Raw genomic sequence first — 15479 nt, forward strand, 5'->3', positions numbered from 1 at the left:
CTATGCTGTGCATATGAAAACAGTATGATATATTTCCCTTTTCATTTTTTGCTGTTATAAATACTGAAATTATTAGTAGAAATTGAACTCTAAAGAAAACCTCTTATTTCTTAGCTTTCATCCGTATTCTTAAAAAGAAATATGGTATGTACATGAAGTGCATTAACTCTTAACATATTGAAGATTGCCTTCTGAAACATGTTCAAAATATCAACTAGTCCAGAATGTGATGCTCAGGAATGGAGCAGTATTTGCAAATCATCTGTTTCTAGATAGCTAGAGCAGTTGTCACTTAACTTTTGAGTTATATTTATCATAGTTGTTTTCTACCTTTCTAAAATAGTTTTAGTTTTGATATGTGAGCCCCCTTTATCCTGTGAACATTCTGTACCTTTTATTGAGGTCCTGTGCAAAAAAATCATAATATGGAAGTGTTATCATGTTAGTATATAGCAGCAGAAATCAGACAGTAACACCTTTTTTAACTAACAAGTTTTATTAATGGAAATATCTCTATGTATATATACGTAAAATGTAATTTCATCAGAGTTTACTAAACTTAGGCAGCTACTAAATTTGAATAAATAAAAATAAATAAAATCAAGGCAATCATTTTGAAAATTCTGTATTAAAATGTATCATTGTGGCATGTTTCCCATTTACTAGGTCCACAAGCAAGAACTATCCTCATGCAATCAAGTTTACCACAGGCTCAGTTGGCTACAATATGGTAAATATTTTTCATAAAATTGTTTATCATCGGTTTGTTGTTCAGGTCTCACTAGTTTGCTTTATTCCAGATTTAAATTATCAATAATCTTCAGGATAGACTTTTGAACCGAAAGATACTTACTTCAATATATTATTTTAGAATTGCTCCAAACATACCTCATAATGTTCTCTTGCCCATCTAACAGAATGTTACACTTTAGATCTGAAGCTTAAAAATACATAAGAAAAGCTAGAGAGAAAGTGCCTTGGCATGAGTGTGAGCTTATTGTTTGCATCTTTTTGATTCAAATGTATATTTGCTAGGGATTGAATAGCTACCATGCAAGTCTAGGAAAAGATAAAGCCAACAGGTATGCTGTGCATATCTTTCCTCTCTCAAACCACTTTTTAAAATTTGGAAGTAAAGAGTAGTACATCTCTAATAATAGCTATGTGATGCCAGGAAGAAAATAGGATGAAGGGATTAAATGCAAAAGGAGACAGAAAAAGCAGTATATGCATAAGCACATAGATTATTTAATGAGTGATCCCTGCGTAAAGTAACTGGGAGCACTAAGAACATAGTCTCTTCCTTCTTCTCGGTTTAGTATTGATAGAAAAAGAAATAAGTGAAAATGTACTTAACTCTTTTTTCCTCCTTAATAGGAATCTTTCAGATATTGATCAAGATGGAAAACTGACAGCAGAAGAGTTTATTCTAGCTATGCATTTAATCGATATGGCTATGTCAGGACAGCCATTGCCACCTGTGTTATCCCCAGAATATATTCCCCCTTCATTTAGGTAAAATTTACAGCTTTTCATTTGGATGCTGAATTTTATCTTTGGAATTCTACTCATGATTTTGCTGTACATTAGATAGTTTTACTATATAAAGAATATAATGTCCAAGCCTGACATTTCTTCTAATTTAGAGAGATGTCTTTTTCATATAAATTTGTTAATCAATTTTATATTATACTGCAATCATAAACAGACTGTCACTATATAAAACCCAAGAAGGTAATACCCTGTATCCCCCCACTCCTTTAAAAAAAAATCCTGAAGAAAAGCCCTGTTTTCTACTTTTTCCAGAAGACAGATAAGAATGGGGACAACTGACATCCAATGTAAAGCTATTTGACAGGCTCAGCCCCATAATGGAAATACAGTGATTATGGGTTTTGGCCCCCTAACCAGTAAATCCAGCACAATTAGGCTGACTCTAATGGGGAGATGTGGTACTGAAGGTAAACTGATATCAAGCTACCCAGCCTTTTTACAAAATGGGCAGCCATATAAGACTTTGGAATAAACAAGCAAGCAAGCAAATAAGTCAGTAAGCCATAATTTATGGGTTAAAGTCAGCATGCTAAATTGCATCCAGAAACTAACAATCCATTGCAAGGCTCACATGGCATGTGTAATGTGTGTCCACTGGCAAACATTTGTTAGAATACAGCCCACTGAATTTTACATCAACTGAAGTGGTTTTTGAGTGGTTTTGATAAAGCTTGTTACAATAGTTAAATCCGACAATAGCTAAATCCGGCAACTTCACCAAATGAAGTGGCAATTAGCGCACAAGACTGAAGCTGGGCAAAGCCTCCCCCCTCCACTACCACCTCCATCCAACAAAAGCTGTGAGTCCAAAAGGACCCTCAGATTTTGGGCATGCTCCTTCAAGAGCAGTGGAATCTCATATAAAGGCAAAACAGCCTTAGAATAACAATAGCTCTATCTTACTGTTAAGTTTAAGCCTGTTTAAGATTTCATGTAGTTGTCAAATTACTAAATTAAATTACTAAATTGAAGTACCCTCATTTGGACCAAACAGAATTCATTAAATAGAGTGATTGATGCTGTCTCTGTCCTGTACCTAGATTTGAATCCTGACTGAAGAGTCCAAATATTCTGCTTCTTCTAGTGGACTCTGTAATTGGTCATAAATCCAGCATTTGAACAAACTTTACCAAAACATGATGATTAGAGACTGGACAGTAATAGTTTATTATCTCTAGAGTCTCTTAAAGAAGAGATGAACCAATCCCTTTTTATAAAGGCTGCCAGTATTGGCCCCTACCACAATGAGACAGCCTCCCAAATCCAGGAAAGTCCCACCCTAGTTATCCAAACAGTCCAGGAGGTGCAAAAATCCACAGCCCATATGGTCAAGAGAACCTACAGAGCACCCTATTCTTCCCTCAAAGAATAAATAACCTGGAAAGATAATGCTCCAGTCATCACCTAGACTCCAATCAAGTAGAGTCTCCATAAGGGCAAATTTGAATGACTTTATTGGCAAACTTGTCAAAGCGGTCAAATGGTAAATCATCAGAGAAGCACTTATAAAAAAGGGAGTTGACCATCTAATAGGGCCTGAAACATAATAAGAGAATGTTTTGCCTGCTTTACCACCAAAGAATAGGACCAATTTAAGCATGTGTCTGTACTTGATCAAATTCAGTCTCAGCCTTCTTCTGCACCACAGGCATTGCTTCTGCTGCTTCCTCTACCATAGGTCCTTGGAAAACCAAGGGCCATCTGGAATCAGTCAGCAGAGAGAAGTCTCTTGGAACAACTTGATGTTTAAAATGCCACTTCACACCAGTCTTGAATTAGGCCATCAACAATTTGCCTGCCAGATCATTGGGGAAATACCCAATTACTTCAGAAAACAGATGGATTCATAAGTGGCCTGGTAGAATCATTCAAATGAATACAGCCTGGCAGAGGAAAGCCAGTAATAGTCCACTGCATGTGAATCAGAAAGTGATCAGATCATTATATAATCAGATCATTGTGTCCCCCACATCCAGCTCACGAAGCAGTTGCTAAGAGATGAAAACCAGGCCAAACATGTGGCCAACCCATGTGTGTTAGTGCCAAGATAACCTAGGGCATGGTCATAAAGGTTACCTTTCTAGCTCTGCAGACTGGAGGGGAAAGGGGATGTGCAAATGGAGCTTTGTGCCCTCGCCCGCCATTTGCACAGCCCAGTATCCAACGCAACCCAGTAATATTCACCTAGAGATTGAAAAAAACTAATCTACAGTATTGACATAGAAGAGAGGTATTCATCAACAAGTTGACAACCAGGCCTGGGAATTCAGGGGGGGATTTTCGACCAGTAATGCAGCCAGTTGTAAAGAAAGAAAGACGAAGATAGGCCAGATCCATTGCCAATGTGCCAAAATAAATATGGTTAAGTCCAAAACAAGTTCTGTGCAGTTGTGCTGTAGGGAAAAGCTAGAGATTCTTTTGTGTACTAGGGTCACCTACTTTTAATAAATCACAAATTTCTTGTGGAGTTGTTTCTTTGCCTAGTGTCTTACCCTGGTACATAAAAGGATTCCCAGCTTTTTCCTAGAGCCGTGGTGGCGACCCTATGGCATGCGTGCCAGAGGTGGCACACAGAACCCTCTTTGTGGCATGCGAGCCATTGCTCTGCCATGCATGCGCATGCATGCCACCCTCCAGCCAGTTGGCCTTTGGGTCTCTGTCACACGTGTGGGAGTGAGGTGCATGTGGGACATGTGCGCAGGGAGGGGAATGCAGGGGCATGCGCGGGGGTGGGGTGTTTGTGCAGGGAACATACATGCCTGCGAGGGGGAAGACGTATGTGGGGGCGGGGGACATGCATGAGGGATACACGCACATTGCATTTTCAGGATCCATACAGGCATGCTTTGGACACTCGGTGCCAAAAAGGTTAGCCATCACTGCCCTAGAGCATAACTGTATAGAAAGGTATTCTGCCACAGATGAGAAGTTACACTAGATCAATGCCATCTTCCCTCTCTGACATTCTTATTGGTGCAGAACCTGCAAACCAGATGGGCAAATTTAATAGATGGAAGCATTGTTTTCCTGCCTCTGCCAGGTCTCAGTAATGCATGGCTGTTCATCCTGCTTGTTCACTACCAAATCATGAACACATACAGTCTTGTTGCAGACAAGACTTTTATATTGTTTCAAACAAATGGCTTTGTAAGTTGAATCCATCCATTGTATTAGCTTCCAGTGAATGTCCTGCCCTGCAGTTTATTTAGGTTTAATGGTCTTAAACTTTAACCTTTAAAGTAGTTATCTGCATAGTTGGGTAGGAAATAAAAAAGACAATATTAGAATGAATAACAGTAGCTTTGTGTGGGCATATATTTTGATGTATACTTCTTTATTAATAGAAGAGTTCGTTCTGGCAGTGGTGTATCTGTCACTAGTTCAATGTCTGTAGAGCAACGGTTACCAGAAGAACCAGTATTAGAAGAGGAACAGCAGCAACTGGAAAAGAAATTGCCCGGTGAGTGAAAATGTAAATGAGTAAAATTGGGCTGCCTATATTTGAAAGATACTACATTCCGGAAAACCAGAGTTTAATTGAAATTAAGAAATATGTTGTATTTTGTGGAAATTACATTGTGTGATACATAGGTTGCATTTAAACCAAGAACCCTTTATTTCAGTGTTTGTTGATATGAGAAAATCTCAAAGAGATTATGTGAAATAGAACACAAAAACTGTATTTGCAGAGGTCATGTCAATAATATTTTTCACTTTAACTTTTCTATCATCATAATTGCAATGCAACTGTTTCTCACATTATTTCAGAAACAGTCATTACAGCAGCAGAGTAGATTGCCATGAAAATGATTTCTTCAACATTATTTAGAATTTCCAACATTATTTTTGCACCAACAGAAAGAATTGTACTATGATAGTGTCAGCATTATGAAGATCATGCCAGAGTGTTTTTTTTTCAATTTGGGAGTCCTTATTAGTAAAGGTGTTCATTGTATGATTCATCATTCCAATTTTAGTAACCCAATTACTGCTTCACAAATCATAACTGATAGTATCTATTTGCTGGAGGCCAATTCCCATTTGATAGCATTAAGTATACAGTATATATAATGGTTGTGACATATAGAGGAGAAATGCATGGTAAGAAATTTTGCTCAAGGTCTATGATTGCCTACTGGGGTACATGGAAGACAAATGATCACTTATGAAGTGTCCTTAGCATTATTTAAATGTAAAGTGTTAAGGAATATTGTGTTCCTTGTATATAGCCATTTACAAGAATAATAAAGATCAGGCGTTTGTACATAGGGTTTTACAATTTTAAAGTTTGTTACAGATAGACTATATAACTTCAGGTTTATATATGCACAAAACACATCTGAATTCTAATTGTAACATGTTTTAAAAGTTACATTTGAAGATAAAAAACGTGAGAACTTTGAACGTGGCAATCTAGAGCTTGAAAAGCGGAGACAAGCTCTTTTGGAACAACAAAGAAAAGAGCAAGAGCGCCTTGCACAGTTGGAAAGGGCAGAGCAAGAAAGGAAGGAACGTGAACGGCAAGAGCAGGAGCGGAAAAGGCAACTGGAATTGGAAAAACAATTAGAAAAACAAAGAGAATTGGAACGCCAGAGGGAAGAGGAAAGGAGAAAAGAAATAGAAAGGCGTGAGGTAAATAAATATTTTCAGAGGAACACTCATTTGTCAAAATTATAGTTGAAAACTTATATTGGGAAATACATATATTGTATTTCTTTTTCTGTTTCCTTTTCAAAATTGTATAAATGAAATATTTTGCAAAATGGGGGAAGGTATCATTTAGTGTTTTTGCAACAACATGTCAGGAAAGGTACATTTAAGTATTGGTTCCTTAACTTGGATCTAAATCCTGACGATGTAAACTTTGACTTTTATATTGCACTGAATCTAAACTATTGCTGCCCACTGCTTATCTTTTAAGTGTAAATGAATGGTCTGATACTGAAACTTTAAAAAATCCTTGTCAGCTTGGAATTTAAGGACAGTGAGTATCTAAGAAGGCATTGTTTACCTCACATGTTTACCTCACTATGTTTCTTGCTACCAGGGGACAGTGTTTGGCAACGTCAAATATAAATTTGATTAAAATAAGTTTTAATCAAATTTATATCAAATAATATTTGAGAGTTGCTTTTATTATTACTTAATTGCTAGAACCTTTCTAGAATGTTGATCTGTGCCTTTCAAACAGGTTTTGCCTGATTGTCAAATTGCTTGATTTTTTTAAATTAGTGTACTAATTTAGTTATTAGCTATCTTGACTTTGTTCACTTTAATAGATAAAATGTTTTTGTTTTTCATTCTTCTGCTTTGTAACCTACTTTCTACCTTTAATCTTTTGTTTTGTAGAATAACATTTGAACTAACATACTAATATTTGGATGGATAGGAACTTTCTAATCTAACTACTTTTCTTAAATTCTTAAATTGTGCATTCCTGGAGAGAGTTAATTTGCATAACCACACAAGTGTGTAATTAAAACTTATTTTAATTAGAGTGAAGATCCAAGGAAATCCAGGACTTATGTAATATCTAGTTTTGTGTTAGGAAGATGACAGGGAGACATATATCCACTGTTTGTATGAATACAACTATTAATGTATACAGTATTATACATTATTATATAAATTGGAACTTTTTATTTAATAGAACTACAAAGTGAACATATTTTTTCATATTTTTAAACTAATCTAATGAAGGCTGCTAAAAGAGAACTGGAAAGGCAGAGACAACTTGAGTGGGAACGTAATCGTCGTCAAGAATTGCTGAATCAAAGAAACAAAGAACAAGAAGATATAGTTGTTTTGAAAGCTAAGAAAAAAACTTTGGAGTTTGAACTGGAAGCTTTAGTAAGTGAGAATATTTGCCGGATACTTTCAAAATTATAGATTTTTTACTATAATTTTTTTCTAATCATCAAAACATAATTTCATTTTTTTATTTCATGCAAAAAGTGAAGGGGAAAAAGTGAAAGTCAGCATTAAACTTAGATAATATATTTTCTGTGATCAAAGCTGCCAATTTGGCCATCTCAGCAAGTTTCATCACATTCACTATTTATTCCTCCATTGTGGGTAAAACTGAATTTTCCCCCCTTTGTGCTTGTAATAATCTTGTTGTAAACTTTTTATCCATCAGTCCAAAAACAAAGGTATCTGGTTTCAATTGCATACTGCTCTTTAATCTCTCCTGTGTTGTATTAATATATGTAATTGAGTCCACAATTTTCTAGGATTTGACATAATTCATCAAGCATGATAAAGCATCTTTTCTTGGTTGGCTTTCTGGCATAAATTGGAAGTACCTTTATAATTCTCAAGAATTTTTCTGGTGACATATGCCAACAATGCATCACTTTATAAAAAATATTTTTAAGATTATAACATAATGAAAATTTCACTCCTTTCAACTACATATTTTCCCATTGTTCCATTTGTATACATTATTGAATCATGATTTTAGGCCATTTTATCATACATTCGTTCACATATTTTATAAAAGTTTATATATTTTAATAATAACATGTTCATTGTTTGTACACAATTCTGTTTCAAATTCAGTCTTACACTGTTCAGAATCAAAAGTTCTCTTATTTACTTTACATCTTTCCAGCAATTGTACATAGGAAAACTGTTGACACGTGTATCCTTCCACCTCCAACTCTTTCTCTTGATTTTATTTTGCACTAGACAACCCATGACCCACTGAGTCATCATTTCAGAGATATTTCCTTCATATCTCTTTTTTAAACAGAGAAACTGAAATGAACATGGGCAAAAAAGCAGGTGTGACTTCCGACTTCTTGCCAGCTTGATTGCAGCTGACAATCCTCCAACAGCTGATGATGGGACTCGTCTACTGGGCCTGAAGAAGGCTAGGGTCAGACTAGCCAATCTAATCTCAGATAGCTGAAGGAGAGATCAATCTACTGAATCTCCAGATAGCAGCACTGACACAGCAATGCAACAACACTGAAGCAGTCACAAATTTGTGACATTTTAATCCTCTGAGAGTCATGGTCCCAGATTTTGGACACTTTCTATAAATTAGCCCACTTGAAGAATGGGATCCTTGATGCTTTCTGAGCTTAGTGGTTTTAGTGTACACTGATAATGTTATCTAGTTGGATAATGAAACATCTGCAAGAAAACCACCAAGTGCAGAGAACATCAAGGATCCCATTCTTCAAGAGGGCTAATTTATAGAAAGTGTCCAAAATTTTAAACTAAGGTACTTCAAATGGTACCACAGAAGAAAATACTTTTTTGCACAGGGTTGAACTGTGGGGTCCTTGGTGCTCTCTGAGCTTGGTGTACACTGATGATGTTAGCTAGTTTGGTAATGAAGCGTCTGCAAGAAAACCAAGCTCGGAGAGCACCAAGGACCCCACAGTTCAACCCTGAGCAAAAAGTATTCTAGTCTGCTGGTACCATTTAAAGTACCTTGATTTAAAACTGTTGCCCTATTTCACCCAACTGAAGATTAAAGATAAAGGAAGGCAAACATTTTAAATATATTTTACAGTCTCCTTGGCAAAATTCTAATATATCAGAGCAAGTTAACTATTTGTATTTACTATCATTTCTCTTCTATAAAATGCTTCTTGTGCTGAGAGCCACAAAAGTACTTTTGGGCACAATCTAGTTTTATATCTTATCTATATTCTGAATATGGCATGTCTAACAAAACAATATTTTATGGTCTACGTCAACCTTAGTTTCGTTGTATCATAAATATTCATGCTACACAAATTAGAAATTGTATCCTAATTCCAAAAGCCTTTTGTTTTTCAATAGCATCCATTCTTTCAGCCAGACTAAACAATAAACCACAAAATATAATTTTAAACAGGTAAACCCAATCCTCTTCCTTTTTTTACATCTTATAACATCTTGTATTTAAGATGTGTTTTTCAGCTGCTCCATATAGTTTCTCTCTCTCTCTCTCTCTCTCTCTCTCTCTCACACACACACACACACACACACACCTGGTTGGGAGGGCGGCAGAGGCACTGCTGCAGCGGGTGCTGCTATGAGAGGCAGCCGGGATCTTGCCCTCCCAGTCAGAGCACTCCGCTGCCAGTAGCTTCTCCCAGGGGACGAAATGTTTCATGTTTCCTCCTTTCACAAAAAGCCCAATGCCACTTTTTCCTTCAGCCTCAGTGGGACCCCACAGCCCAGTTCCCTTTCCTGATCAAGAGGAGGCCTTCCATTGTCTGCAGCCCCGCTGACTCCCAGAAAACGGGGCATTCCAATCCAGCACAGGAAGCCAGGAAAGCCAGTAACATCCAGTGAGCTAAAACCTCATGTGTGGCAGCAGATACCACAAGGGCTGCACAAACGCCCCCAGACAGTGTCCAGCAATCTAGACTTGGGGCGCCGAGGCTATGCGCATTTTGCATTCGGTCTGGCCCTCGGTGGCAAGATAGATACAGGGCTGGGGGGGCGGGAAGGATAGACTCTAGGTGACTTACTTGGTGCCCCAGCTCTTCACCTCCTGGGCAAGCGCTGAAGATGCAGGTTGGGGAAAGGAGGAAAAGAGATGTGAGAAAGCCCAGGAAAGCAAGCAGGAGGCCATACCACCAGCCAGAAGTCGCTACCAGTTCGGCGACCCACGCCAAATTATTGTTACTGGTTCTCCTGATCCGATGCGAACCGGCTGAATACCACCACTGGTATTATCCATGAATACAGTATCTTTCTCTTGAAGTTTCAATATCATTTTTTTCTTTTCTTAATTTGGATGCTAGCCATTTCCCTGATTTATTTGCAAACTGAAGATTTGTTTTTGCTTTCTGTTAAGTTCCTTTTACATTTCTTTTACCTTCAATATCTATAACTCTTGCTGTAAGAGTTTAATTTGATGAGAGATATTTATCTTTCTTGCAGGTTTATTTAATTCTTTTTATATCATCTAAAGTAATCTGGATTCTCTCTTGATTCTTTTTAAGTTCAGTATTATTTTCTATGAAATATCCTCTAATAAACATTTTATCTGCATCTCAGGCCATTCTTAAATCAATATCTTTATTTAGATAGATTTCAAAAAATACTGTTAATTTCCTTTCTTTTACAATTTACAATTTTTTTCTATTTCTTTCTTTCTTTTTGTAATTGCATTTTATTTATTCTCCATCTAAAAGAAGTATATTTTCTTTTTGTAGACTGAACTCAAGAGGTTATGACCAGAAAAATGAATCTTTTTCAGCTTAGAGGTCTAACTAAAAGAACTTGCAACCTGTTTTGCATTTCAATTAAAACCTGAATAAACCAATATTTTCTTTTTCTGTTGAAGAATGATAAAAAACATCAACTGGAAGGGAAGCTTCAGGATATCAGATGCAGATTGGCTATTCAGAGGCAAGAAATTGAGAGCACAAACAAATCTAGAGAGCTGAGGATTGCAGAAATCACACATTTACAGCAGCAGTTACAGGTAAGTTTATAGTTTTAAAAAATGTTTAAAATTATATCTTATGTCTTCTTGTATGAAAGAATGGGACTTAATTTATGAGAGTTGAATATACTAGTTGCTTAATTAGTATATGTGTTAGGCAATAAGTATGTGGCAACAGTGAAAATAAGCAGTATCTTAGGGAAATAAACTAATTTGTTTCCCATTTTTTTTCTCCAGAAGCCAGTGCACACGATGGGGTAGTTTTCTTCCCACGTCCCACAGAATCTATTCTGATACTGAAATTCAGTTAAGTTCAGTAGCTGTTAAATTATGCTGCCTAGGAGCAAGTGTGCCTTAAAAAAAATATTCCCACAAGATACTTGAGGTTGGTCCCCTGGTTTTCTGAAGCAAAAAATGTGACTTCTGGGATTTCAGGCAAATTTTCACTTTAAAATGCTGTCATTTCTTAATTTGGATGTTTTTCTTCTACTATTGCCTGCTTTATACTGCAGGCATTTCCCTAAGTATCTTTCAGAGACTATATTTAGTAACCTTTGCAGATAATTGTTAGTGGTTGAAGTATCAAGAACTGAAATATTTTTAAATTGTCATAACACAAATATTAACTATTAGAATATGCATTTTTCATATTCAACTATTCAAGCAGAATAGTTCAGTTAATTGGCAAAGATTATAGTTATTACACTGGTTGAACCCTATACAATTACTCTTTCACCAAAATTATTTGGAATTTCTAAGTACTAAATACCTTTTGTTTCTAAAGGCATGCACTCATATTTGGCTTACTGATAATGACAAGTGCTCTTCCCTGTCACAGTACTGTTCTGTTTTAATAAGAACTCCAGTGAAACGAGTCTAAGGAAGACTTAGGTGTGAAAAAAAAAACTCTTCAAAATCTTTATTTGTGAAAAATTGGCTGTAATTTAAGCAGGTTTCTTCAAAGGAAATATGTTATCTTTGATATGGTATTCTTCGTTAGTAAAACCAATTTGTTTTCAAGATTTTCTATGGAATTTTTCAAAGTGATAGCAATAACACGTGTAGAAATCCTAGACATCATCTTCTATTCTCTTGCTTTATTCTATTGTGTTACAAGAGGAAGCTGTGACATAAAATAGGGAAAAATATTTGGAGAACACAGTGGCTTTTCTTTTTTAGCAGGCTTAAGGAACTGTTTTCTCAGAAAAGTGGTTTTTGGCGAATGATGAAGCAATTGTGATATGGTACTTGTGGTTACAGTTACAACATTTCTCATGTTATTTCTTTTAGGAATCTCAGCAAATGCTTGGAAGGTTGATTCCAGAAAAACAGTTACTCAATGACCAGTTAAAACAAGTTCAGCAGAACAGCTTGCATCGTAAGTTCATTTAAAAATGATTCTCTGCCTGCAGAAATATACATACTGTAAGATCATTCCATTTAAGAATCACTGAATCTGGAGAGTCTTTTTTAAAATATTCATTATTTGTATTTTTTAAATAGGAGATTCATTTCTCACTGTCAAAAGAGCTTTAGAAGCAAAGGAGTTAGCATGCCAGCAGCTTCGTAACCAGCTAGATGAAGTAGAAAAAGAAACCAGGTCAAAACTTCAGGAGATAGATATTTTCAACAACCAACTAAAGGTAAACAGGTTTAAGTTATATTATAATTAAGTAATAAACTTCAACTTCACCATTTGCAGAATAAATTGTGAAAATAGATGTGAGCATGTATATCCGGTTTTAATTAAATAAAAAAAAGACCTGGTCCCTGTTTTCAGATTGAATATGTTTTTGGTGGTAAAATATGCTATAATGATAAAAATGTAAGAGGACAGAAAAAATGATGCTGATTGTATTATTGGCAAAATGTTAGCATTTCCCAGTGCCCTTGAAAATTCTTCCCATAAAAGTCTGAGAGTCCCAAAAGATAACATATTCGCCTTATGCTTGAATGCATGTCAGTGTGTGCTCCCTTCAGAATCCAAGAAAGAATACCCAGACTCCATGGATCAGAGCAAAGTTATTCTTTTACTGGAAATTAAAGTGGAAGCTACAGATGGAATTCCAAATCTGAGAATTTGGCGCGCAGATCACATATACAAAGGAATGGAGTTGTTCCCACCCCCCAAAGTCCAGAAGTCTCTTCCAATTAAAAGTTCTGAATATGATCATGTGGGCATCTTCAGGTGGTGATGAGGCCTCTGTCCGTTGACCTTGACATATTTTGATAAAACTTCGCAGCTGCACAAAAAGAGATAGAAGCTAGCAAGGAAATGGAAAGTTGAAAAGAAGAAATCATACACCCCCTCCTTTTGCTTACCCACAGTAAAGGAATGCAAAACACCTCCAGCTCTCTTCCCCCCACAATTATCCCTCCCCCCGTTGCTAATGACAGCCAAAAGAATTAAGCCTAGCAGTAGAGAAGATACAGTAGATAGGATATGAGAGAGATAAATGAGATAGATAGCAGGTAGGGTAGCTGAAGAGATCTTGAGGCTGACTGCACCTCTAAGAATTAGGAATTCTTAGAAAGCTAAATGCACAATTATTAATAAGGTCAGAATAGGTGTTTTTTTTTAAATATCAGAACCTCATTTGACTGGTTTAATTCTTTAAAGATATGGATTTAAGATACTATGTACCATCAGAGCAAAATTGTCCAGGAATGTAATATTAGTATGTTATTGTCATCATGCTTTTTTAGTATTTCTAAAATATTCATTCCTCTCTGTAATTTTTTTTTTAAATTAAGCTGTTCTGAAGATAAGATACGCACTAGATAAGATGCTAAAAGCATTATGACAATTATCAATATTGCATTCCTGGACAATCCTGGAGAATTAAACCAGGCAATTGTGATTTTTTTTTAAAGCTAGTCCTGACCTGTTCAATAACTGCCCATTTAGCTTTCTAAGTATTTAGTAACTTGTCTGTCTAGTATGGATGTCGGCAACTCACGGCTCTAGAGCCACATGCGGCTCTTTGACCCTTCTCCTGTAGTTCCCTGCTGATCCCATCGTGTGACCTGCTCTCTGCTATTAACAAGAAAAACAGATTGAGACCGATCCAATTAATAACTGCAGATGATGAATATCTGAGCTAAGTATAGAAAATATATTATACATTATTATTGCACTTAAATAGAAATACTACTACAATTATTTTGTTTTCCTTAAGTTGTCTTCAGTGCTGTTTGATGTGTACTTCTTGCTTGTTTTAATTTTACAGATTTTGGAATTTGTGTTTTTGATTGACATGTTCAGTGTATTAATGTTAATTTTATAATAAGAACATTTATTAAGGGGCTGAGCAGCTTCCCTAAAGAGAAAATTTGTAGTGTGTTTACATTTTTCTTTTAGAAAAAAGTGAACAAGGTTGGCAGAAAAAAATAACCAAGATTAGATAAGGAGAAACTATTTTCTTGGTTGTTATTAGAATATTGCTGTAACTTTATACCCAAATTCTGTTAATGTATTTTGACAGATTTTAACATTCTAGGAATTCATATTTGTTATGCATTGTTAAGATGGTAAAACTAGAATTGTGACTATTTTAGTACAGTACTGTTGAGACTTGACAGACCATATCCTATATGAACATAAATTAGTGATAATTCTAGAACAGTGGTGTCCAACTCAATTTTATTGAGGGCCATATAAGGATCGGGTTTGATCTTGGAGGGCCAGGTGGTTTTGTAAAGTTTTATAAACTTTACAAAAATAAGGAGGCATATATTTCTGTGATTTTGTTTTTTTAATACTTAACTTGATCTACGTGATCACCTTATGAGAGAGAGACCAGATCAAGAAACTGACTCCATGGAAGACTAGAACCATAGATTGTTGACATAGGCTTTAGTAGCAGAATCCTGCAAACCTGAAAGGAAAAATATTTTACTTTTCCGTTTTATAACCTTCTGAGTCAAGGACAACCTCCTGCAGCACTTTGGAGGCCCCATTTTGGGCCTGGAAGACCACCTGGATCACTCTGGAGGCTTCTTTTTGGGCCTGGAAGGCTACCCGAAGGACTCTGGAGCAGGGGGCGCCAACCTTTTGCACCTCAGGGACCACCAAACTCATAATTTTAAATCCCGCAGACCAGAGACCTTGGAAAAATATAAAAAAAAAGTCTGCAGGAAAATTCCCCACCCAGTTTTTCTACCGACCGAACATTCTTTATTTGGGATCATATGATACTGTCTCCAGCTCCATTCTCAGGGGGAGAGAGAGTTTTTTGGCTTCATGCAAGGAAAGCAGCAGACGTCTTTCTTTCTCTCCCCCAAACTCCTCCAGGAATGAGTCTTTGTGAGACTTGTTGCACTGGCGCAGCCTCTTGGAGCAGGATGCCTTGCAAGGTCCCAAAGACTCATTTCTGGCAGAATTTCAGGGAGAGAAAGAAAGACTTTTGTTCTTTACAGTGTGCAGCCAAAAGCAGAAGAAAAAAGCGGAAAGAAGCAGCCCAGTGGCCAGGCAAGGTATGTGGGGTGAGTGGGGCAAGTTCCCCCCTCCACCCTTTCCCCATTCCCC

The 15479-nt window shown here is 36.5% G+C and overlaps 1 protein-coding gene across 6 annotated transcripts in view; it reads left to right on the plus strand.

The window, feature by feature from the left end:
• Window positions 1-15479, plus strand: part of ITSN1 (intersectin 1) — a 93657-nt gene that overhangs the window by 31853 nt on the left and 46325 nt on the right. For 5 of the 6 annotated variants that reach the window (XM_026700560.2, XM_087937585.1, XM_087937586.1 and 2 more), the window contains exons 9-16: window positions 667-730; window positions 1378-1515; window positions 4899-5014; window positions 5924-6186; window positions 7255-7404; window positions 10850-10990; window positions 12242-12329; window positions 12455-12594. In XM_026700560.2, the coding sequence (XP_026556345.1) occupies window positions 667-730; window positions 1378-1515; window positions 4899-5014; window positions 5924-6186; window positions 7255-7404; window positions 10850-10990; window positions 12242-12329; window positions 12455-12594 (1100 nt within the window). The remainder of the gene's footprint in view (window positions 1-666; window positions 731-1377; window positions 1516-4898; window positions 5015-5923; window positions 6187-7254; window positions 7405-10849; window positions 10991-12241; window positions 12330-12454; window positions 12595-15479) is intronic. The other variant, XM_087937584.1, reaches the window with a different exon arrangement.

The sequence above is a fragment of the Pseudonaja textilis genome, chromosome 7, assembly GCF_049901715.1.
Source record: "Pseudonaja textilis isolate UNSWEBS1 chromosome 7, rPseTex1.2, whole genome shotgun sequence".
Classification (NCBI taxonomy): Eukaryota; Metazoa; Chordata; class Lepidosauria; order Squamata; family Elapidae; genus Pseudonaja; species Pseudonaja textilis.